General features: G+C 42.3%; 1 protein-coding gene across 2 annotated transcripts in view; it reads right to left on the bottom strand.

The window, feature by feature from the left end:
* Window positions 1–4,139: 4,139 nt before the first annotated feature.
* PAAF1 (proteasomal ATPase associated factor 1) overlaps window positions 4,140–22,375 on the bottom strand; it is a 32,481-nt gene continuing 14,245 nt past the window's right edge. For both annotated transcript variants that reach the window (XM_024572664.3, XM_024572666.4), the window contains 8 exons: window positions 22,054–22,152; window positions 21,052–21,202; window positions 16,382–16,576; window positions 13,835–13,926; window positions 11,799–11,914; window positions 10,262–10,344; window positions 6,556–6,638; window positions 4,140–4,578 (listed from right to left, as the gene is read on the bottom strand). In XM_024572664.3, the coding sequence (XP_024428432.1) occupies window positions 4,501–4,578; window positions 6,556–6,638; window positions 10,262–10,344; window positions 11,799–11,914; window positions 13,835–13,926; window positions 16,382–16,576; window positions 21,052–21,202; window positions 22,054–22,152 (897 nt within the window). In that variant the 3' untranslated portion in view covers window positions 4,140–4,500. The remainder of the gene's footprint in view (window positions 4,579–6,555; window positions 6,639–10,261; window positions 10,345–11,798; window positions 11,915–13,834; window positions 13,927–16,381; window positions 16,577–21,051; window positions 21,203–22,053; window positions 22,153–22,375) is intronic.

Here is a 22,375-nt window from a genome sequence, read left to right as displayed (position 1 = left end):
TTTTTTTTTTTTTTTTTTTGTCTCTGCGTACCTGTTACATAGTGAGGGGTGGAGCCTTAGGTGTTCCCCAGGGCAGGGTAACGCTGATCGCTGAGCTGTGACGCTGTACGTGGGGGTGGGGCCGAGAGGGAGCAATGGCGCTTGCTCCACTCTCTGCCGGATTTCAGTCACTCCCTCCGCCACCCACAATCAAATTGGGCCCCTCTGGTGCTGATTCCTAGGTGGGTGGGTTTGTGCACACACTCTAGGCCCCTGTGGGTCTCTCCAACGAACTGTCCTGTGAGGCTGAGAGTTTCTCCTGCTGCCGCCTCAACCCCAAGGGTGTTTTCAATCAGAGGTCTGAGGCTTTATTTCCCCACGCTGGAACTTTGGGTTGCTCCGTCTGTCTAGCTCCCCAGTCGTTCCTCCCGATTTATCTGCATGTGAATGTGAGACCGCTCAGTCTGCAAACTGCCACCTCGCCCAGTCCACCAGCCGCCAGCCGCCAGCCGCCAGCCGCCACCTTGCCGTGAGTCCTCTCTGCCCTGACTGTTGTCTCCGCCCCTCCTACCGATCTGGTTGAATGTTTCTTCTTTAACTCCTTGGTTGTCAGACTTTCATACAGTTCGATTTTCTGTCAGTTCTGGTGTTTTGTTTTTAAATTTGTTGTCCTTTTGTTTGTGCGAGGAGGCTCAAGTGTGTCTACCTACACCTCCATCTTGGCTGGAAGTCAATTTCCCAGTTTTTAACCTAAGGTCTTGTTGCTGTTCCGGGATCCCACCTAGGATTCCTCATCACATTTTGTTGTCCTGTCTTTTCAGGCATCTTGACTACAACTGCTTCTCAAACTTCCCTCCTTTTCAATGACTTTTACAATTTAAGAAGCACTGTCAATTACTCTGGATTTGCTTCATGCTTTTCTTATGATTAGAATGGGGTTTTGGAAGGAAGATCACAGAGGTAAAATGCCCTTCACACCACATCAGATTGAAGGTGCACGCCACCAACCAGTATGACCTATCACTGGTGATGCTGACCTTGATCGCCTGCTGAGGGGGTGCTTGTTAGTTTCTCCACTGAAAGGTCACTTGTTTTCCCTTTCTGGATTGTACATTTTGGTGGGAAGTCATTTCGAGGCCACCCTTAGAGTGAGAAGTTCTGTTCTACCTGTTTGAGGGCAACAGTGCATGCATGAGTCAAAGGAGCAGAGAAGAGACAGGAAGAGAGAGAGAATGATAAACATAATAAAAAGTTAACAACTGTCCTGGCTGGTGTGGTTCAGTTGGTTGGGGTGACGTCCCTTAATGGAGGGTGGGGGAGTGGGTATAATGCCCCGGCCAGGTATGTGCGGGGGGGGGGGGGGGGGGGGGGGGCAACCAATACATGTTTATCTATCATATTGATGTCTTTCTCTTCCTCTACCCCTTCTTCTCTCTAAAAGCAATGAAAAAGTGTCCTTGGGTGATGATTAAAGAAAGAAATTAACAACTGGCCAGTGTGGCTGTTTGCTGGACCACTGTCCCGTAAACCGAAAGGTCATGCTGGGTTCCTGGTCAGGGAACCTGCCTGCGTTGTGGGTTTAGTCCCCGATCAGCGTGTGTACAAGAGGCAACCAATCGATGTTTGTCTCTCACATTGAGGCTTCTCTCCCTCTCTCCCTCCCTTTCCCTTTCTCTAAAATAAATAAGCATGCCCTTGGGTGAGGATAAAAAAAAGAAGTTAACTGGGAGGAGATCTGGGTGGGGATACAGTGGAATCCTCTGTACTATTCTTGCAACTTATTTGTAAATTTGAACTTCAAAATAAAAATAAGGTAGAAAAATATATAAAAGAGAATATAGAGACCTGAGTTCAAGAAAAAGAAACCTTTACTTTGCAAGGCTGTTGTGAGGACTGTGCTGGGCAGAGTATTTACTCAATAGCTGATGCCACAACTGGCTTGAGAAACAGAGGTACTTCTCACAAGAAGTCACAAGGGGGCATCTGGAAATCGAGAAACAAGGTCTAGCACAGAGCTTCACAGGGCCTCTAGTGCTGTGGATGGGGGTTGTCCACCCTTTCCTACCCAGAATGCACTCCTCAACCCAAAAGGAAAAACAGCTTTGTCTGTTGCCAACTGGGGATTTTTCCATTCAAAGTGGACAAGGCTTTGGGGCACCTGAGAGCTAGCCTCTGCTCCTTCTGTTTGGGTCTGGATTTCACGGCAGCTGTCAAGGGTTGCTGATTCCATCACAGCCAGGATACCAACCCTGGAGTCCTATAAAAAGGGGCTCATGAAAGTGACAGCAAATGGAGAAGAGCAAGCCCGGGAATGGCAACTCACAGCCACAGTTGCCATGTGATGAACTCAAGCCATATCCTGTGTCACCCTGTTTTCTTAATCTGACTTCTTGGAGGTACCCCGCGGACCTCCTAGGAATCAATGCTTCTGAGCTCTTTGGGTCACCTGACCCTATCACAAATAATGTCCTTAAGTGAAATAGCTCTAGTCCCAGAGGACTCATGACCACAGACCTTGCAGATGGACCAAGCAAGGTCCAAATCAAGGCTCGGGTACTTAACTTCTGGAGCCTCCATTTTCTTTTCCGTAAAACAGGATTGTGAGGATTAAAGATATAAATACAGTGCCTAGAACAGAGTAGGTAACCAGTAAATGAATTACACTAATTTATTTTCACAATTTTGTTTAGCAATAAGCAACAAGTAGAAAAAAAGTGGGATTTAAAGTTAAAATAGATTGAGCAGAAAGTAAAAAGTACTCATGGACATGGACAACAGTGTGGGATTGCTCAGGGGAAGAGGGTATAAGGGGACTAAATGGTAATGGAAAAATATAAGATAAAAAAAAGATAAACTGTGTTCAAGTTCCTGTTCTCTATGACCCTTGGCAAGTCACATCATCTTGTCGAGTCTCACTCTTGGTATGTCACAAGGTACTAATAAAGATTACATAAGCCCTGGCTAGTGTGGCTCAGTGGATTGAGTGCTGGCCCACTAACCAAAGGTTGTCCATTCGATTCCCAGTCAGGGCACATGCCTGGGTTGTGGGCCAGGTCCCTAGTAGGAGGCGCAGTAGAGGCAACCACACACTGATGTTTCTCTCCCTCTCTTCTTTCCTCCCTTCCCCACTCCCTAAAAATAAAGAAAACCTTAAAAAAAAATTTCATTATATAAAAATACAAGATTGCATGAGAATATACCTTTAAGAATGCTGTAAATCATACTATTACCCCAGACAGAAATTACCTTCTTCCCTTAAATAAATTCCAGAGCTTCGCCTACATGGCCCAGGTCAAATGTGGCATGGTCCAAGAAACTTTCCCTTTAATAATCTCTAAAATGTAAATGATACGATATTCATGCTCTGGAAGTTAAAAAGAATGAGTAAGGTCTAAATGTATTGAGATGAAAAGAACTCAGAGACAGTGAGTAAAAATAAGCCAGGGAATACATACCTTATAATTTTATTTTTATCTTTAGAGAAAAATAGAAGTAACCATGTCACACCCTTGCTTAAAAACTCCTTCATGGTTCCTCCCCACTGCCAACTAAGTGAAGTTCAAACTCCTTACTGGCATGCAAGCCCATTCACTATCCGGGCCCTGCCAACCTCGCCAGCCTCATCTGCTACAGGCTAGCCTGGCTGTCCCATGAGCCCTGGGTTCTACCCATGACTGAAGTGCCCTTTACCATCTCTTCCTCTAGGTCTCAAACTTCGGCATGCATCCGAATCATGGAATGCTTGTTAGAATATTGATTGTGGGCCCTACCCATAGAATTTCTGATTTAGGTCTGAACTAAGGCTCAAAGATTTCTAAGTTCCCCAGTGATACAGATAGAGCTGTTCCAGGGACCACATTCCCACAGCCCCTGCCTTTACAACCGCCTGTGCACAGGCCGACAGTCCCAGTCGGTCTGCCTGGACAGAAAGTCACAGGTAGCAGAAAACCCCTCAGTCCAAGGGAAACTGGGATGGTTGGTTTTCCTCCCTGTATAAAAATCTTTCCCAGGTTGCTGCTAATGGGACATTTACTGCTGCTGTCAAGCAGCCCTTCTCTATGGCCAGGCCAACAGGAAGTGCCCGAGAAAGGAGTTCCATCAGCTTGACTGAGTTTTTGCTGGAATAAGAGTATTTAACAAAATTTTTCAAATTCAGACTGTTCCAAATGTATTCTCTTTATTTCCTTCACAGAACAGGCTTTAGTCCTCTGGTCCTGTAAACATTTAACACAACTGGTGTGAGATCAAACTGTAAGCAATCCGTAACTTCACCCTGTGTTGCTGGGGTGACTTTATACAAGAAGTTGGGGCAAACGCAGTGAGCACATATGAGCTTCTTGCTCAAATAAGTCTTGTTATGGAATAAGAGTTCCACATGGCTGATGGAATTGGCTTTCTGTGACTTCCAAAGGGTGCCCAAGATAATAAAGGGCATGGCCCTTGGGAAGGACTGATGATGTCTCTGCTCGTTGTTGATCGGGTCAATGGTTTTCGTTAACTAGGACGTCTCTTTCCGAGGGATCAGAGGTCAGAGAGCTGATAGCGCCGCACGAGACCATCACGGCAGCATGTGTAGATCTGCTTCTCCCACGTGGCTACCTGGAACACAAGAGTTCACAGCCCAAGATGAGCCTGGAATTCTTCCATTTCAAAAAAATAGAGCCTAGTCATTCATCCTCTTCTAGTACAAGGGAGTCTGAGAAACTTTACTGACTCCAAAGACAAGAAGAGAATTATACCCACATGTATTTTAAAAATGGCTGGCCAGGGTCAAGTGCACTATGACTACAGAACAGAGATACTAATTAGCCAAGTGGAGAGCAAACCTACTAGTGTTGTGCATGGTTCAGTGCAGAGAGTCTGTACCTGGGGGGAGATGGTCCACAGACAGCCCTGGGTATCCGTGAACCTCATAAAATTGTACGTAAACAAATTCTCAATATGTGCCTTTTTTCTGAGAGTTTCATTGACTTCTCAAAGAAGTCTAAGACTTAAAGAGGGTTAAGAATCCCTAAATGTGGACATAGCATGAATTCAAGAGTGAGCTTTTTGAATTTCAGGTTGGTTAGTATTAGCGACATGACCACAGGCAACTTCCTCAACTTTCTCTGGGCCCCCGTTTCCTTATTTGTACGATGGAAATGACACGTTCACTCACAATATAGAACACTATGCAGAAACTTTTACAAATGAAGTGGACCTATATCCATCTGCATGGAAAAAGCTCCAAGATGATAAGTGGAAAAAAAAAAAGTCATAAGACAATATACAAGGTCAATCGGGAAAAAATCCAGCCATTGTTAATACAGTGAGAATGGTTTGTGTGATACCGATGTTACCTGACAGCCAACAAGAGTGGACTGGAATGCACACGTGTGAACAATGATGACTTCACTGGACCCGTCAGTGGGGCTGGTAAACGCCGTTGAGTGAGCATGTGTACTGTGTGGCTGTCGCATTCAAAATGACTGAACGAGTTAAAATTTTGTGTTAAGCTTGAACATTCCTCCATGGAAACTATTTGCATGATTCAGAAGGCCGCAGCTGTGGGCAACCGGCGATTGGCAGCTTCATCACAATATGCCTGCTTGTGCATCACATCTCATGCAGAGTTTTTTTGTGAAACAGCAAATCACCCACGTGACTCAGCCTTGCTACAGCCCAGATTTGGTACCCTGCAACTTCTGGCTTTCCCCAAAACTAAAATCACCTTTGAAAGGGAATAGATTTCAGACCATTGAAGAGACTCAGGAAAATGTGACAGAGCAGCTGACGGCAACTGGGAGGACTGAGGTCCCAAGGTGCCTATTTGAAAGGGACCGAGGCATCACTGTCCTATGTATAATGTTTCTTGTATCTTGTGTCTTCTTTAATAAATGTCTTTTGTTTTTCATATTACATGGCTGGATACCTTCTGGACAGACCTCATATATAGGATGATCCCAATTATGTCCAAACTAAGATAAAACTGTATTATTTACATAAATACATAAACACAAAAACAGTCTTCAAAGATAATGTGTCAGACTGTTAATGTTGGTTACTTCTGAAAAGAATTGAACTAAAATAGTCTTAGAGGGGACTTTTAAGTCTGCATAATTCTGTATTGCTTGACTTTTTATAGGCATGTATTAACTGTACAATTTTTTTAATTAAAAAAAATAATACCTATACTTCAAGGAATGGTAACATTTAATCAATGAGATACTTTATATAAAACATCCAGCACAGTGTCTGATCAATAAATATTACTTCCCCTTTTATTTTTCTCTTTACAGTCTACTTAAATAAGACAATCACTCTTGAACTAATAATAATAATAGCTAATATTTAGAGAATATTTTAAATTTACAAAGAGCTTTCATATGCATTATGTCACTATTGCCCTTCTTTTACAGATGAACTGACAGACTGGGGAAGTGAAGTAATTTTTCAAGTTTCTAGATCTGACTCAAAATTTTGATTTCTTTCTATCTCATTCCTATTTTATCACCCCGAATAATCACAGAATAGCTGGATTCAGTCCCCTCCAAAGCTCTAGACACCCCCAGACTTGGTCTCCAGTCAGACCTGTACCTTGTACACAGGGTCGCAGTCAGCCCCAGTGAGCTCAATGGCGTAGTCTAGGTCTTGCTGGACAACGAAACAGCTTCCATCACCTAAAAGGCAGAAAGAAAACTGAGAAAACTGAAGAGAAAGATGCATGCAAAGGAGATTTTTAAAACCTCAATATTTTAGAAGATAACCCTAAGACCCAGAAAGGCAAGCCGGTCTCATTACACAAGTCAAATATGAGGGCCTGATGGTGGCTGCCTACGATGCTGCGCTAGAGAGGACTGAAGGTCAAGTGCCTTCTGGGAGAAGGCTTGTCTTTGATTTTCAAACCATTCCCAAGGACCTCACAGATCATCTACTTCCAACTTCCAAACTGTTTGCAAACCTATCCTAGACAATACTTTTTAACAGGGAATTTGTCTATATAAATGTTTTTCTAAAAAAAAAAATCTATGCTCCCAAGTTCTTCTTCAATCTATAGAGTTGACCATATATATTAGGCAAAGAAAAAAGTTATACTGAGAAAATAAAAGCATATCTCATTTTTAAACTTTTTTTCTCAGAGCATGGACAAATGAAACTTGGAATGATCTATACATTGCTGATGACGGGGATTTTTTGTTGTTGTTCTTGTCTCACTTGATGTAAAAGTAGAACATGCTCATTGAATAAAACTTTAAAAATAAAGAGAAGTATAAAGTCACCTATAATCTACCAGTCAAAGATAATTACTGTGTCGGGAGCCGACCAACAGCCGACCCTGGACACAGTCGGGACAGATGAGATGCGTCTGCACAGCAGAGGCAGCTGTGGCTGGACTTCCTGTATATCTCTTCCTGCATGTCTTTGCTATTACTAGGTGGTGGGATTTTTGAGCACTTGTATTTCAGGTCCACTGATCTGCAGAATTCCAATGCAATTGTACAAAATGATTTCTTGGCCACAGAACAAAAGTCCCTTATAACCCCTCCACAGCCTACTTCTTCTACCTAGTGGAAGATTAATATTAGACATTGGGCAGGCTAGCTGCCTGAAAAATGGAGAAAAGTTTTACTAGATGTCCCCCTTAGTACACCCCTCCCCCATACCTTGGACAGGAATAATAATTGATGGAACTAGATGGATAAAAGAGCGAGGAAAATAGGTGAACTATTATGGTTTAAGCACGAGGGAACAAATACAAAGATCATCCCCTGCAAAGTGTGTAAAGAAAGAACCTAGACAGGAAGATAGATGGCTGAGTTAGAAAGCCTAACCACGTAGACCCTTTAATAGTTTACATATAACCGCTGGCTAGTCTAGCGTATCTTTTTGACCTATGCCAAATTCTGAAAACTTTGTTAGACATCAGATGATCAATAGACATTTGAAACTTTGTACATGTAGTTACTTGTAGTTGTCTGATTGATAGCCCTCCTGGTCAAAATAACTTTTGTTTAGTATAAACAAATCTGTAGAACTTCCTGTATATTTCCTTGGTATTTCTGTATAAACTTTTTCTGCTTGAGAAATCATGCCATGCACCTGTTCCTTTGATGTTATATAACAAATCCCTATAAAAATAAAGCTTGATTAAACTCTTTGAGTTCGGTCAGACCCACAAGGGCTGGCCGTTCTCCGGCATCAAACTTGGTGTCTGATCCCTCATTCGTCACCTGCGCCGTCCGTCCTTCGGGGACCCTGAGACCTGCTGAGGCTGGACCCTGGCATTACTGTTAACATTTTAATGTATTTTTCTTATCTTTTTTTGTACAAATTTTTATTTTACATGGTTGAGAGCATACTGCACCAAAGAATGTCATTATGTATAGTTTTTCTTTATTAATATTATGACTTTGTACAGAACCCTGGAAAAGCATCAAAAGATATTTAAAACTTTTCAGAAATCTGAAAAACTGCTTTCCAAAATCATGTTAATAAACTGTATTTTAATTAATCTGTTAATATTCCAACCAGCAACATACAGGAGGATCTTATCCTTTTTTATATTATTATTATTAAAAATAATCTGCCTCCAGTCCTTACCTTTTCTTAATATATATGTGTGTATGTATATATGTATGTATATATGTATTACATATATATATAAAAATACTGTCAGATGAAATAATCTGATGTCTGTAAAATGTTACCAACATGAAAAAGGATTAGTCATGAACTGTAATAGTTGAAGCTGGATAATGGGTACATCAGGTTCATTATGCTATTCTCTCTACCTCTGTATCTGTCTGGCAATTTCCATAATAAAAAGTTTTAAAAATTATTATTATTATTTTTTGGAGGTTCTAGCAGGAAAGTGCACCTACACGTATACCCTTGACCGAAGACCGGTCCTCTCTTCTAGTGGGGAAGGTCATCCTCTTCGACCGAGCTCGCAGCTTCGGGAGGGACGCACATGGATTGGTGAGGGAGGAAGGGGACACCCGCCTAGCCAGGCAGGTCAGCCAAATCAACCCTGGTGATCAATGGGGTGACAGATGTTGCCCTCACATCCTAAAAATTATTTAATCTGGCGATTTCAATCTCCTCTCTAGTGAATCACAGCGTTCCAAAGGACCTCACAGATCATCTATTTCCAACTCCTAAAGTAAATACAGAATTCCCTCTGCAGCACCTTGTAGAGTAGCCAGCCAGTTTCAGCGGATACTTTCTTGGGTTTTGCCAGTCTTTAATGTCCTGGATCCAATCTAGGACACCACACTGACTTAGTTGCCAAGTTTCTTTAATTTCCTCTGTTGACTGTTTTTGAATCACTAAATGAATCTACTCTAAAACCATCACAAACCTGGACTTCTTATTAAGTGAAGTAGTATACTTTCCTAATTACTGAAGCCATTTTCTACTGGGTCCTGTTACTAACAGCCACAAACACCCTAACTGATACATTGAGAGACTCAGGTAAGACGGTCCCTCCAGCCCATGCTGTCCCGTCCTCTCACTGGCATCACTCCCGTGGAGGTTCACAGTGTCCCTCAGTGAACACCTTGTTCCATGCATTTCCCCCAAACCCACTCCCCAACTCCAAACACCTTGTCCTGGCTACACCAAGGCACTCACTTTACCTAGACTATTTATGTAAAGCCTCCAACATAGGACCTGCTGCATAGTAGGCACCTAGTAAATGACAGATTCCTTCTCTTTGCTCCCTTCCCTCATCTGTGACTTTGTACACACTACAGCTCTGCCTTTCAATGTTCATCTCTACATCTCCCGCTGGTAAAATATTCATCGGCACACACGTCACCGGGTCTGCGAAGACATCCCTGCAGCACATCTACCACGACAGCCAGCTGTTCTCCATGTTCCCACAGAGTTTTCGGCTGCAGTGCTTATCAAATTGCACTTGATCACATATCCACAGCTGTCCGTCTCACTAACTGTAAGCTCCTTTAGGTCAGACTGTAACTGATTCATTATTGAAACTCAATGTTGTACCATAAGGAGCAATACATTTACTCTACCAATGTTTACTGAACACCAACTACATAGTGGGCACTGATCTAAATGCTGGGATAGTACGATGAATAAGCCACAGTCACTCCTCTCAGGGAACTTGGACTGGAGGGGGACACAGATAGTTACAATGTAGAGTGATAAACACTATGTGCTAAGACAGTATGCCGAGCATTCATGGAGGACCACGCGCCTAGCCCCAAAGACCTGGCACTTAAACCTATGTTTAATTGAACCACACGGAACCGTCTCTCTCCACTGGCCCCGGACCCACCTTGGCTCGCAATGAATCCGTCTCTGAATCTCAGCAGGGACAAAACTGGAGCTCCTGATCTGTGGATGACTTGCACTGGAGCCCTAGGATTCAGGGTAAAAGGGGCAATTTTAGTTTTCTTCTTCAAAAGCACTGCCTGAGTATATACTACTAACCACGTAACAGCAGACAGGGTGTAGGTGAATACAGATTAAACATTCACATGGATTCTTTCCTGCAAGATCCTTAAATGGTAGATCAAGATAATCCATTCACACCTTGGACCACCTCTAAACATGTCTCTAAACATGTCACTGAGGTGAATGAACCTGGTCACCGTCAGCATCTCCAGTTTTCAGGGAGGCCTGACAAGGGTTTAACATAACATGTTAACCTTTGTACTTATAGACAATTAAGACAGCTGTGAAATATTAAAGTTGTCAGAACTTTGTAAAACAAAACGGAAGGTGAGTGAGAACAAAATATATATGTTATATATGTAAGAGTGATTTTATAATAGTAATCAGAGATTCCCTATTTCCAGGGAGGCAAAAACAAGTACAAAAATAAAGTAACAAATTATGGAAGAAAAGTATAAGCTAGTCACTCTTTAGCTGGAATTTCTTCACTGCTCTTGGAATAGAGTCCAAGCTCCTTAGGCTGGTAGGCAAGTCTTTTCTAAGCAAACTCGTGCTCTGCTGTCACATCATTTCTCACTGCGGAGCCATTGCGGGGCACACACCTGTCATATTAAACTCCTTCCACATGCCTTTGCGCTTCCCTGCACGCCGTTCTACCCAGGGCAGGGCCCTTTCTTCTTTACCTGTAACTTCCTACTGGACAAGGTGCAATGAAAGCCTCAGCTCCCTGGAGACGCAATCTCACCTTCTCTCCTCTCCTCAGCGCTTCCTCCTATTCCTGTGTATCGCCCTGTCAGACCACTGATCACAATGCACCGCCACAGTCCGGTGTGACTATTAGACTCCAAATGCCTCAAAGGCAGAGTCTGTATCTTTTCTGTTTTTCAGTGTCCTGCACAAAGCCGGAAGCCGTTCAGTAAGTATCAGTTGAACAAAGGGAGGAAACAGAAGGAGGAAGAAACTGTAAACACTGGAAAATCCTGGGACCGAGAGGTTATGTGATTTTCTCTGGATAGCTTTAAGATCAGAATAAGGCCTGTTTTAGATAGGTTATTATAAAAGCTAAATAAAGAACCAGAGCAGGCTTATTTGAACTTGAAAAATGATCAGTCTTAGGCCAACCCAGATCTAACACCATGGAGAAAATTACTGAGCTCCTCAAAATTCAGTTTTACACAATCATTTTAAGTGAAGTATTGGTTCAGTATTTCCAAAGCAATCACTACACTCGGACCACCATGATGAGTCAAATTTCCTTTTACTATGATTCCAGGAATAATTTTAAAAATCAGACAACTCACACCAGAAAACCTTTATGAATGGAAAAATATACCCTTGACTAAACAGTCATCTATATGCTATGCTACAGCCAATAAAAACTCCCACTCTGTAGGTCATGCAGATGCGTGGTGACTCACCTCGGACTCCTCACGTCCAGCTGATAAATGTTTCCATCCTGTGTCCCAGCCACTAGCAAGAAGCCAGAGAGAAAAGTACAGCAGTTGAAGGCATCTGAGCCAATAAAGTGGAATATCTGGGAAGAAGCAGGAGACAAAAATGCTGTTAAAGCTTAATTTGTTTCCAGGAATAAACAGGCACGAAGAAAATAAAAAGTTTACTATTTTTAGAGATATTTTCTTTCTTTCCCCATAAAGCATTCTTGATTTAAACTATGCATTCATTAACGACTGAGGAAGAAGCGCTCCCAGGATTTCAGGAACCTGAGGTTGGCTGAGGACTTCAGCAGTTTATATAAAACGGTATTCTGAAGCAGTGATTTTCAAACTACTAGCCCTCGACCCCCTGACTCATAGGACCCTCAACACCAAAAATCCTTCCTTGCACTGTTTTCATCACAGCCTTCCATTTGAGAAACTTGCAGTTCACACCTTTCAGGATTGGCTTCATGTCACTTCTAACCACCTTTTGAAGGGAGACACTTTGCAGGAAAAGAAACAAGCTTAGCCCTGGCAGGGTGGCTTAGATGGTTGGAGCATCGTCCTATATACCAAAAGGTTGCAGGTTTGATTCCTGCTCAGGGCACATACTGAGGTTGTGGGTTCAATCCCCGGTTGGGGTGTGTCCAGGCAACAGATCAATGTTTCTCTCAATCTGCCCACCCCCACTCTTGCTCTAATGTCAATATACATATCCTCGGGTGAGGATAAGAAAGAAAGAAAAGAAAGAAAAGAAAGAAAGAAAAGAAAGAAAGAAGAAAGAAAAGAAAAGAAAAGAAAAGAAAAGAAAAGAAAGAAAGAAAGAAAGAAAGAAAGAAAAGAGTTAAATGAAGTGGCAATTTAAAGAACCTTAAAGAACCACAATTCTCCCATGTACTTGAAAAAGGAAATTATCTCGGGGGGGGGGGGGGGGGGGGGGCGGGGGACAGTGGGAAGAGGGGATTACAGGAACTACTATAAAGGACACATGGACAAAACCAAGGGGGAGGGTGGAGGTGGGGGAGGGAGGTGGGTTCACCTGGGGTGGGGTGGAGGGATGGGGAGAAAAGGCATACAACTGTAATTGAATAACAATAAAAATTAAAAAAAAAAAAAGGAAATTATCTGATTTTTATTTATTCCTTACTGTTAGCTCAAATTGATCATTTATCCCTTGAATATTCTAAAAAGGAAAAAAACAAAGTAAAGCAAAACAAAACAAACAAAAATCCTTGATATCCCTTTGGAAGTAAAAGCCAGCATGGAAATTCAAGAATTCAAAGGCAATATGATAAAAAATAGTGATGTTTCTGGAACAAAAATTAAAAATGGTAACATCACCAGCACAACAAAAGAGCAAAATAAAATGAAAATACACGCCCTATGGCTAAACCAAATCATTAAAGTTATCAGGGTGATGGACAGAAATTTTTAAAATCTGATCCCGGGAATTCAGAGTTTAATTAAGAATACAGCATACCCAGCAAAGCCCCAGAGGATGAAGGAAGAAAACCAATTAATTCCTCTATAAAAGACAATTCTGATCATTATTTGATCTTAGAGCCCTGAGTGCTTTACTCAGATTTCTTCCCATTACCTTAGAGGTAGAAAGGGGTCTGCATAACCTCATTTTACATATGAAGGCACATGAAGGTCAAGAGGGAAAAAGAGTAGCTTAACAAATAACAAAGGTCACAAACAGTAGAGCATTTAATTCTCATCACGTAACCCTATGAGGTAGGTCCCACCAGGCCCAGTTTAATAAGAGGAAACTGAGGGTCAGAGAGGTTAAGTAACCTGCCCAATGTCACTGCCATTAAATGGAAGAGCTGGGATTTAAACATTGCCCTATAACAAATCCCATGCTTTTAACTGCTACAATGTACTGCCTCTCACTCATGCAGTTTTCTCAAAAGGTGAATACAGCCAGCATGTAGAAATGTTTCCAAAATAGCTTGTCAGGAAGCAGAGTGACCCAGCATCCCCAGGAATTCAAAGATCTCAGAGGAACCACTTGCCGGCTGCCTGCTCTGTAGTCCCAAGCACTGAAGCTTCTTATCTTCCTGGGCCAACAGCAACATTTTCGATTCTGTTCCAACCTCCCGTTCACCTGCATGACAGATGAACTATGTCAGTCACAGGCTAGTCAGCTGGCAGTACCCAGAAAGCACGGATACTGATGGTTGTTTACTGAATTGCTTTGTTCGTGATTCACTCATTAATTGTTTTTAAAAGATTTTATTTATTTTTAGAGAGAGAGAAAGGGAGGGTGAAAAGAGAGGGAGAGAAACATCGATATGAGAGAAACATCAATCAGTTGCCTTTTGTCCATGCCCCTAGCTGGCAACTGAAACCACAATGTAGGCATGTGCCCCAACCAGGGATCAAACCCGCAGCCTTTCACTCTGCAGAACAATGTCCAACCAACTGAGCCACACCAGTCAGGGCCGCTCATTAACTTTAAAAAGCATTTATTATGTTCTATATCTTGACTGTGGTATTGTTTATATGACTATACACGTTTGTCAAAACTCACAGAACTGTACAATTAAAAAGAGTGACTTTAAATTTATGTAAAATATATTTCAATAAACCCAACTTAAATATATTATTATTAAGTCCTGTGTAAAAAACTGTGACAAGATACCATACTAGGAGTAGAGGTACAATGTTGAACAGAACGGTCTCTGCCCTCAGGGCTCTTATGTCTGAAGGAAATAGAATTCATTCATTCACTAAATATTCATTGAGGGACAACAATGTATCCGACACTATTCTGGGTACTAAGGAACTAGTGATGTACCAACAGGCAAGGTCCTTACTCTTTAGGAGTTTAGGGGAACCAGCAAACAGTGGAATAAGTAGACAAATAGGATACTTTGAGATAGTGATGAGTTTTACAAAGAAAATAAAACAGGAAATATTACCAAAAGTAAATAGACAGTGGGAAGATTGGGGAGAAAGGTAACTTTAAATATAAACTTCAACTTTAAAAAGGCTCCATGGAGGCCACTTTTCAACTGAGACCGGAATAGCAAGCAGAAGCCAGTCACACGAAGAGTTTCGAAAAGCACCTGCCGGCAGAAGGTATATGCTAAAAGAACAAACACAAGGCCTGTGGCTGGAACACAGTGAGCCTGGCAGAGGGTGCTATGATGTGAGGCTAGAGAGGAGTGCAGGGGTCAGAAAGGGTAAGGGTTTGTCATAAGCCATGGTAAGAGGTTAAGATTTTAATATATGTAAAAAAGGAGGCCACTGGAAAAGAGCAGAGACAAGGAACAGTGACAGGATTTGATTCATGCTTTTTCAATGACCACAATGGATTATAGGAGAACAAGACAAGAACAATGATGATGGATCGGACCAGAATGCTGGCAGGAGGGAGAATAGGAGGGAGAAAGTAAAGTGGAAAAATTAGAAACACTTTGAAGGTAGAGATGACAGACTTTGCTGATGTGGGACATGAGGAAAGGTGGGGGTGGATGGTGAATGAATCTTGGGCTTTGGGCTTGAGCAAATGGGAAGATAGGGTAAAACAGATGGGAGAGGGATGGGAAATAAGAAACTCCCTATTAGACAAGGCAAGTCTGAGCTATTAGGCTTCTAAACATAGAAAAAAACCCAGGCCTATACTTTAGACATACTTTTGGAAATCACCACCTTAAATACAATACTTAAAGCCATTGATCACCTAGGGAGAAACTGTAGTTAGAGCTGAGGGCCCTCCAATGTTCAAAAGTAGGACAGGCCCTGACCAGGTGGCTCAGTTGATTAGTGTTGTCTGGATATGCCAAGGTCATGGGTTCGATCTCTGGTCAGGGCACATACAAGAAGCAACTACCGACTGCATAAATAAGTGGAACAACAAATTGATGTCTCTCTCTCCCCTCTCCCCACTTCCTCTCTCTCTCTCTCTCTAAAACTTAAAAAAAATACTTTAAAGGTAGAATAAAGGAAATTTACAAAAGGAGACTAAGAAGCAGCGGCCAGTGAGGTAGGAAGAAAAGCAGTGTAGTGTGGTATCACAGATGCCAAGGAAGAAAAAGTGTCCTGAGAAGAGGAGCTAGTTATGCCGAACCCTGTGGAGAATTCGGAAAGACAAGCACAAAGCAGTTACGCTGGATCAGGCAACATGGAGTGCAGGCCCTGCTGACCCTGCCCTCGTTTCCATTCTCCCATCCTTCCTGTGCTTGTCCGTTCACCCAGAATCCATCCTTCCAGGTTCAAGGCAACTTCTTTTGTGACATCTTTCTCATTGACACTAACTGAAAACACTCTCTTCTTCCAAGAATCACTAAGTTATTTCAGCTAAAATTGTATTGTTCTGTTTTACAGGCATCTGATATGAAACTATAACTACTCAAATGTAGTAACTATGACATAGAGCTCCTTTGCAGATTCCAAAGCAACAGGAACAACAGGTTTGCCATAAATATTAATCTAATGGTAAAAATAGAAATACCAGCTATAGAGCAGGAAAGGAAAAGGAAGAAAAGGAGGAATTAAAGCAAATACTGAAGGGGCCTAGGGAAACAAAATAAGCTCACATGTCACTATGAACTTACTGGGCGTCTGCTCCGGGGAGCCGAGGTTGACGGAGTTGTCAGCAGCACCCACAGCCACTCCATTGATGGAAGAACCACAGTCTGCAATGACTCCCAGGCAGGCTGACCGCCCACAATCCCAAAGTCGTGCTGTTCCATCTCGAGAACCAGATACCACATTCCTCCCCCGCTCAACGATGGCTGTATCTAGGATACCTGGCAAAAGGGAAAAGAAAGACCCTAAGATGGAGTAGGCAGTAAAGAAACTACAAGGGCAGAGAAGAAAGATCTGCATAAATGACTCTATTCCTTCACAGACATGTACTGGATATAATCTACATGCTGGGCATGTTCAAGTGCTAGAAAAACAAATACATAGAACACGGAGTCCCTGCTTCCCAATGGTACAAAGACCAGCTGTGAGAGCCCTGGCTGGGTAGGTTGGTTGGTTGGAGTGTTGTCCCAATATGCCAAAGTTGCAGGTTCAATCCCTGATCAGAGCACATGCAGGAGTCAACCAATGAGTTCATAGGTAGGTAGAACAAATCAATGGGGTTTTTCTTCCTCTCTCTCTCCGTCCAAAAAAAGAAAAAAGGAAAGAGACCAGCTGTGAGAGACAAACATGGAAAAAGCAGCTTTGGATTTTTATTTTTTAGTGGAGTATTCTAGAGTAATGGTTTTTGAGATTTTATCTTGGCTTAAAAACCTGTTTTTTAAGCAAAAATTAAATAGACACCTTAGAGAGTTCCATATGAAAATCACTATTTTAAGATCTGCTTCTTTCATTGAGAACTAAATGAAAGGGTTAGTCTCCCCATCTTAAAAAAAAGGGTATGACTTCTTGTCTGGCCAAGATGGAGTAGCCCCATTCCTCCCAGGTCTTTCTTCTTACAACTAAAAAAATCTGGACACAACGCAACAAACAAGCACAGGAAGACTGAAAGATGGAAAGAAGGCAGACCATCTACGGCCCTCAGGGCTTGAAGAGCAATGAGTTCCCTAGATTTCCTTATTGCTTCTCACACATCCTGGACAGGACACTGCAGAAGTCTCTAACATGGAACCAATTAAAAAACCAGGCAGTTAAAAAAAACCACCACCACCACCAAAAACTCCAAAAAAAATCTGTTGCCCCAGGCAAAAGCCTGGGAAAGAGGTGGCCTATGAGAACAGAAAACCCACTCCACTCAAACAGCAACAGGAAAACCACTACCTCTCCCTCACCCGAAGTTTCAGTGGGGCTGAATCAGGAATGATCTTCTACCCCAACCCCAAGGAAGCAGGAGGTAGCACTCGCATCCCCCCACCCAGTGACACTGACCAGGCCCAGCTGGGGACTGTCAGCAGGGCCCAGAGGTGAACGGAGCCTCCAACCCCACCTGACAGCAACAGGTGGAAAGAGGCAGAATGAAGTCGTGGGAAACGGCACTCCACTTTCCCCACCCACCCACTCTGGTGTCAATCAGCAGGAAAGTGAGCTTACAAGCCCACTTGGAGGCAAGGAGGTGGTACAAGTTGAGGTGGCTGCAAGTCAGGGGCCCACTTTCACCAGGGCCAAGGGGAAGCTGAGCTACCACCTCACCTGTTTACAAAGAGACACTGTGAACAGTGCTCTGCTTTTGCCGGAGTGGTGTTAAAGGAGCCCAGCAGGAGGCTGAGCATACACATCTACCAAGCCCTAGCACCATAATTTGACAGGGACTGCCTGCTAAAAAAAAGACCAAATAAGATCCAGAGTGTTATAACATCCAAAATATCCAGATTTTATACTTTCTTTTTAAAGAGAGAGGGGAAGGGAGGGAGAAAGAGAGGGAGAGAAACACTGATCAGCTGCCTTCTATACATGCCCTGACCAGGGACCGAACCTGAGAACCAAGAATGTGCCGTGACTGGGATTCGAACCTATGGCTTTAGGTTTGCCAGATGATACACAACCAACTAAGCCCCATCGGTCAGGGTAGATTTTATAATTTTTGGAGTCCTTTTATTACCCATTATCTGAGTTTTGCTATGGTCTCTGGCCTTAGAAGCACAGAGCATAAACAGTTAAAGGTAATTACAGACCCAGAGTTATAACACAGCGGCATGGGCGTGATGACACAGGGCTGCAGAAAGCAGAAAGTAGTCCGACCCTATGGTGATTCAGGCAGGGCTGGTACTTGTTTTATTAAAACCTATTTACTGATCCTATGTAAATACTTGCAGACTGACTATCAAGAGTACCTGACCAAAGGCCCCTTAGCCAATTAGTGATCTCTGTCTTGCTCCCATTGCTCTCAAGGTGAGATGACTTCAGATATACAAACCTTGATAAAGAAACTCCACAGCAACTTAACGTAAGGTATAGGCGATGGAGAACCCATGCAACTGACCAAATGCCTCAACTCTTCCTGGAAATTTCACCTTGAAAGACTTCTTCAGAAAAAGATTAATTTATGAAAATGCCACAAATTGAAAAAGTAGCCAATTTAGGGCCTGTTTGAGAAAATATGATTAGAGACAACTCAGAGGAGCTAATCACAGTGTAAGCTTCCAAATATATCCAATTTAAAGTAAAAACTAACTCCAAATTATATAGCTGACTACAGTTGGAAAAATGTAATCCTTGCAATTATACATCTACTGGATAAAAGCCACTATAAACAAGGTTTTAAAAAGTCTTCCTCTCAAAAACAGATCTAAGGAAGCAACATGTTATGCTGCTATATAATATTTAATTGTATTTTGTATTAATATTTGTAAGTATTTTGCGTTAAAGAAAATCCAACTTTTTACTCTATCTCCATTACCACATTCAGCATAAATCTAACTAGAAAAGGATCCTATATCTTTTCAGAATCCTACAGAATCACCTGTAGGAACATTAGGAAGGGCCTCCAGCACTTATTAAGCAATCAAAGATCTGTTTATGTCTTTATTGGAAAGTTACAACTATTTTTAAACGTTACTGAGTTCCATGGAAGTGATTCAAGCTTTAGGGGAAAAAAAGTTCTTAAAAACATGTACTCATGGCTGGCTGCTGTAGCTGTGGTTAGGGAGTTGTGAATGGCACTACCTGTGTACAAATTTCAAGTAACAATCACCAAAAATCTGCCATCTAGAAAGTCTTCCTTTTCTACCCCAACCCTAGGACTTTCTCACAAGGCCAAAAGAATGGAATCAACTATATGAATAAAAGCTGAAATCAGCCCTGGCTGGTGTAGCTCAGTGGATTGAGCTCCGACCTGCAAACCAAAGGGTCGCCAGTTTAATTCCCAGTCAGGGCACATGCCTGGGTTGTGGGCTAGGTCCCCAGTAGGGGGCGCACGAGAGGCAACCACACATTGATGTTTGTCTCCCTCTCCCTTCCTTCCCCTCAAATAAATAAATAAAATTCTTTAAAAAACCGCTGAAACCAGATTAACAAACATTCTGTAATCCACTCTAAGCCAAGTGACACATATGTATCCTTAAGGAGAACCAAAGAATGTTGGGAGGCTTAGGATTCACATGGAGGGCACACTCAGTAACCCAAAGGTATCCGAAGTTGAGTAAGTGTGTACTGATGTTGAATACGCAGTTTGTGAAGTTCAACATGCACAGTCATGCATGGTTCCACTGGGAAGTTCCTCCGCACCTTAGATGTTCAGAAGGAACATCCCTCCGTTTTCCTCTAGACTCCTGGTTCCTGGACTGTGCGGGCTGCTCTGACTCCTTAGACCTGTCAGTTCTTCAGGCTAAATGTGAAGAAGGCTCCGAATATCCTTTCTATTCCCTCTCTGTGCAGCCATGTACTTGCAGTTTTGGAAGAAAACCGTTTATTTGCTGAGGTTAAAGTGTTTGCTAGATGATCTCTATGTAGTTTGACAAACCATTATAAAGAAATATTAAAACTTAAAACTCAATCCTTATACACAAGTTATTTATAATACAGTCAAGTACATAAGTCAAAAACACTGGGTTAAATGCCCTAAGTGTGGGGCAATACATAATGAATTATAATTAATTCCCAAATGAATGGTATAGATGATGTGTATTACAATTCCAAAGGAGGGATCAAGTTAAGGAATTATTTGAGAACGTTATTACATTTTCAAAAATATCCAAACTTATAAAATAAAAATAACATTATGTATCACCTTTTTACCATTTCAATTAAGGATAAAACATCTCTAAGTGTAATGTTTTTTCCAACAAACCAACCAATCAGTTACAAAGGGAGTATGTTCTTATTCTGTCTCTACAACCTGCTATCAACTGGCTGTATGGACTATCCATTTTTTCAAATCTGAACTGTGATTTAAATCCATGGAAAGCAACAGCTGGTACCAAGCTCTACTTCTGACGTGTAGTAACACAGCCATGTGCCACATTCTACTGTCGCCTCAGCCAAAGGACTAGTAATGAGACAATGTGGGCTCATCTCTCTCTCTCTTCTTCCCAGCGTACAAGGAGATGATCTCCTGGGGAGAATTTCCGCCCTTACCAACTGTGGAAAACAACTATTTGTGTAAGGCAGTTAGTTCCAGCTAGCAATAACTAGACTGAGTAGCAAAGGAATTTCTACTCCTTGGGGAAACAGCAGCTCATTAAATGGCCAGTTGGATGAATTATTTGTATTTGTGCAGAAAACAAGCTGCTCTTTCTATTTGTTTAGTGATTTGTCTCTGGGGATGATTAAAGAAGGCTTTAAAAAAAATCACCATTCATACCTCCTTTATGACCTTTGAAGGTCACCACACAGTTAGCATCTTCAGCTGACCAGATCTTCAACTGGGCATCCATTCCCCCACTCAGAACCACAAGGCCTGATGGGAAAAACCTGCAACAATTCACATCAAACACATGTCCTTCCAATATTCTCTGGAAAAACAAAAGAAAATTTCAGGCTAGTTCTCTTGTCCATCCCTTGATGTTCTCATACCTCCTGTATCCTTGATCCCATAAATGAAATATCTACATGCTATACTCACATGCTAGGTTTTAAAACTAAGGAGGTCCAATGCATCACTTTAGCTTATCTGTCTACCAGGTAGTGTTCTAAGAGCTGTAGGCTCCCTTTCCAGCTTTGGCTACAGATGTGGATTTGAACTCCATGGCTCTCACAGCCATCCCTAAATCTGGTTCTACATATAAGGCTGAGGAGGCTTGAGGACTCATTTTTTTTTTTTTAAGATTTTATTTATTTTTTAGAGAGGGGAAGGGAGGAAGAAAGAGAGAGAGAGAAACATCAATATGTGGCTGCCTCTCATGCACCCACTACTGGGGACCTGGCCCGCAACCCAGGCATGTGTCCTAGACTCGGAATTGAACCGGTGACCCTTTGGTTCACAGGCTAGCACTCAATCCACTGAGCCACAAGAGCCAGGGCAGCTTGAGGACTCTTACTCACCTCTTCTTAAAATCCTCTGTACACACTGGGGAGCTAAGCCATACAATTAGTTTAACAGCCTAGCTACTTTGTCTTAGAAACTGATCATTGAAGACAGTTCACTCCAAGGCACCACCCACTTGGACATTCACTGGGCCAATTTGTTGTGGCAAATCACCAAGCTCAAGGATGGTTCTCAGATTAACAAATGGAACAAAGGTCAATTGAGGTGCCATGGTACTATATTTTCAGAACAAGACACTCTTCTTTCCATGACCCAGTCCACCCTTTCCTCGACTACCTGTCATGTACAAGACCCTAAAAGTGTATCCAAAGCCTTTACTCTGAGCTCTCCATTGGAAGCCTGCCAGACTTTCATGCTCCCGTCAGCACTACAAGACACACCAAGGCCTCCTCCACTGGAAATGTCCAGGCATGTTACCTGTTTCAAAAGACAAAACAACCCATGTTACAAATAATAAAATGCTCACCTTCTCTTGAAACATGCCATAAACCTCCCGTTCCACACTCCTCCAAGACTTATCCCAACACAAAGGACATGTGTTTCGGGTAAAGGTTAACTTATCATCACCGATTTCCCAACAAAGCTGGAGCCCACAGTGTGTCGGAACAGCTCCTTTACAATAAAGAACTGTCCAGCTCAA

This window comes from Desmodus rotundus, chromosome 5 (assembly GCF_022682495.2).
Source record: "Desmodus rotundus isolate HL8 chromosome 5, HLdesRot8A.1, whole genome shotgun sequence".
NCBI lineage: Eukaryota > Metazoa > Chordata > Mammalia > Chiroptera > Phyllostomidae > Desmodus > Desmodus rotundus.
The sequence above is the reverse complement of the archived record's forward strand: the minus strand, read 5'-3'. Positions and strand labels throughout refer to the sequence as shown.